The sequence below is a fragment of the Camelus dromedarius genome, chromosome 23, assembly GCF_036321535.1.
Source record: "Camelus dromedarius isolate mCamDro1 chromosome 23, mCamDro1.pat, whole genome shotgun sequence".
Classification (NCBI taxonomy): domain Eukaryota; kingdom Metazoa; phylum Chordata; class Mammalia; order Artiodactyla; family Camelidae; genus Camelus; species Camelus dromedarius.
This window is the reverse complement of record NC_087458.1, coordinates 6150175-6153441: the sequence shown is the minus strand read 5'-3', so window position 1 is coordinate 6153441 and position 3267 is coordinate 6150175. Positions and strand designations below refer to the sequence as shown.

Sequence of the window (3267 nt, the reverse complement as noted above, 5' to 3'; positions counted from 1 at the left end):
CGCTGAGACCTGCTTGCTTTTATTTCCTAATCCTAATGTGCTTTCTCCACAGGAACTATGAAGTTTGGGTAAAAATCGGGTCTTTGTGACTAGTAACAGGATTTGATGTAGAGCACACACTTTGGAAGCCAACCAAAACTGGGATCAAAAACTGAGATCAGCTCTCAAAGGGGTGGGTATAGCTCAGTGGTAGAGTGCATGCCTAGCATGCATGAGGTCCTGTGTTCAATCCCCAGTAACTCCAATAAAAATAAATCTAACTACCCCCATCCTCCCCAAAAAAAGCCTCAGCTGTCAGACCCCTAGTTGTATATTCTGATACAAATCATTTAGTTTCATTATCTGTAAAATAAAGATAATAAGAATTGTTAGAGTAAATACGAAGATTAGAAATAATATTCATACGCCAGGCCTTTTACAGGTTACTTAATTTAACAGTGGCGTCTTCGAGGTGAACCATGCATTTTCCTTTACACGTGTATTAATTATTTCTTATAAACCATAGGTTTATTAGGCTCTGTGCTCCCTAAACAACTTCAACAATATATGACATTGATTACATATTATATGTGTCATTTTAGTAAACTGTCCTGAGACAGCCTTTGAACTGATACTCCGTTGGATATTTGGAGAAAACAAGTTAATTTAACAAGAAGTGCTCTCAGAGTATTTGCTTTCAGACAGGCTGTGAGTGGATAGCTTTCAAAGCTGCCTTTGAGACGCCAGTGCCTGGCATTTCCTGTACTCTGGCCTTGAGGCTGGACATGAATCTGACTTCCTAGCAAAAATGACACAGCTTCCTTGACAAAGTCCAGCTGTTTACACTAGAGACTGGAAAATTTTTTCCGTTTATATGCACGGACCAATGCTGACTGAAAATTACTGGGAAAAAAATGGGGGGGGGGGTGCTCTAGGAGCCAAAGACAAGGTAGGCAACAGAAAAAAATCAAACTGGGAGAAATTCTTTTGACTTTATGCTTGTCCTCTACTTAAAAAGATCTGCCACCCAATACTTAAGAAAGTAGCCCCTTAAGTGGGGGCTAAATCTCCATAACGTTGGCTTAACTAGAGTGCGTCATAAAAACTCCCATAATTCCGAGCCAGAAGGGGCGCCCGCCTCCTGCTGACGTCGTGCCTGCGGATTGGCTGGTGTTGGGGCTGAGGGCCCGGCTGTAGCTGAGCGGGAACCGAGAGCGGGCGGTCGCCATGACTGGCGCTGGATCGCCAGCGCCTCGACGCTTCGGGCTGTTCAGCTTACCTCTACGGCGCCTCCTGGTGCTGCTCCTGTTTTCTCTTGGGACCCTGGCCAACAAACTTAACGTCCCACAGGTGTTGCTACCCTTCGGCCGGGAGCCAGGCCGGGTGCCCTTCCTGCTGGAGGCACAGCGGGGCTGCTACACTTGGTGAGGTGTGGGGAACAAGAGGATATGTGCCCCCAGGCCACCCACTGAGGGTGGGAGGGGTTCACTGAACGTAAGACGCCACAGGAATGCTGTGTGGTCACTCAGCCTGAAGGGCCTTGCCTGGGGGGTGGGGGTGGGGTGTCAGTGGGAGTGGAGTGGCCAACCCTTCCGGACGTCGCCTTTCCTTGTCTTGTGAGGTATCTTCAGCTTATGTGTGGGGTCTTTATATGAGAAATTCTCAGGGTGTGAGACTGCCTTCTCATTGTGTGGGTTGAGGGGGTAGTCCCTGTGTGAAGGGCTATCAGGGCACAACCCTGTGGTGGAGGCCTCAGGCATTGGTGGCTCCCCAGTGTGAAGAACTTCCAGTGTAAACAACTAGAGTGAAAAGGAGTTCCCAAGGTCTGAGGAAATGTACTGAGGGGCCAGAGAGGCTTAGAGTGTGAGGGTTCTCCAGGAACTAAATAAGATGGGGTTTTCAGTGTAAAGACACAATTATTGCCTACTTAACTAAGCACGTTGCAGGTACTAATTCAATTCAGTCTTGTGAAGTAAGTACTATTATTCTCATTTTACAGATGAGGGAGCCAAGGCCCCGACACGATGAAGTATTAGCTTCTTGTAATATGAGAAGATTCATTTTGGGTGGAGATGAGATCTACCTGTTATATACGTTTCCTCCCTTATATGAGAGTACCCCCTTGAAGTGCACACTCAACTTTGGGATAGTCAACTCTGAAGGGATGACTTTCTGACTGAGGATGGAAAGACATAATTTTTTTTGGTGTGAGAGGGCCCAGCCATGGGGTTGTGTGGTTTCCTAAGGTCTGAGGGAACCTAACTGAAGTGGGCTGCAAGGTATCATAGGGTTCATTCTAATTACCATCTCTAAAGGGAAGCACTAAGGTTTGTTCAGAGTGTAAGAAGTTCACCTTCCATTTTATGAGGAAGTATAAGGGAATCAGGCTTATAAAATGACCCAGTGTGATGTATTTCCTGACTGAGAGGATGATGCAAGGCATCAACCTAGCAGTGAAAGGTATTCCTCCCATCCATCCAAAAAATAATAATGATTTTAAAAATTGTATTTTGAGTGAGATTCACACCTCATAATTCAGGCAACATCTCCACCTTAGCTAGCAACAGCCCAATTTCTAAGATTGGAGGAAATTCATTCCTCAGAGTGTGAGAAAGCCAAGTCTCTCATTGGAAACACATCAATCCTATTTTTACATACTGAGGGAAGAAAGAATGTAACAATCTTATTTTAAATACTGAGGGAGGAATGTAACTTTGCACAAGGGATCACTGGAAAATGTTCTAATCAGTCTCTCCCACTTAAATCTTGTGTCTCTAAGCAATGTTTCTACTTTAAAGAGTGTCATTTAAATACACCTGGTAGTATGTAACATGGGAAAACTATAGGAATCTGTGTTCCACCAAAAGTTAATTTTAACCCACATTCTTATTTCATGCTCTTAAATGTTTTATTCTGGCAGGCATTCCACCCATCATGATGCAGTAACTGTTGAGCCTTTATATGAAAATGGCACCTTATGTTCCCAAAAAGCTGTGCTCATTGCTGAATCTACCCAACCGATACGCCTCAGCAGTATTATTCTTGCTCGAGAGATAGGTATGTTGAGAGAAAACACACTATGTTAACAGTTTACTAGAGTGGAATAATCTGGTGTCTTTTATAGATGGTTAACACAAATGGTGTTGGTGTCAAATGATAAGGTAGAAAAGAGGATTCTTGCGATGTAAACCCTAATTGTGGCATCCTACTCTGTGACTTTTTTTTTCTTTTTTGGTATATCCAACCCCTGGTATGGTTCCTGCTACAAAGAAGAAACTCTGGTTGTTT

General features: G+C 44.0%; 1 protein-coding gene across 1 annotated transcript in view; it reads left to right on the top strand.

The window, feature by feature from the left end:
• Positions 1 to 536: 536 nt before the first annotated feature.
• NUP210L (nucleoporin 210 like) overlaps positions 537 to 3267 on the top strand; it is a 69384-nt gene continuing 66653 nt past the window's right edge. Inside the window, exons 1-2 of the mRNA XM_010980332.3 lie at positions 537 to 1403; positions 2900 to 3036. Coding sequence (XP_010978634.3) covers positions 1207 to 1403; positions 2900 to 3036 — 334 coding nt within the window. The 5' untranslated portion in view covers positions 537 to 1206. The remainder of the gene's footprint in view (positions 1404 to 2899; positions 3037 to 3267) is intronic.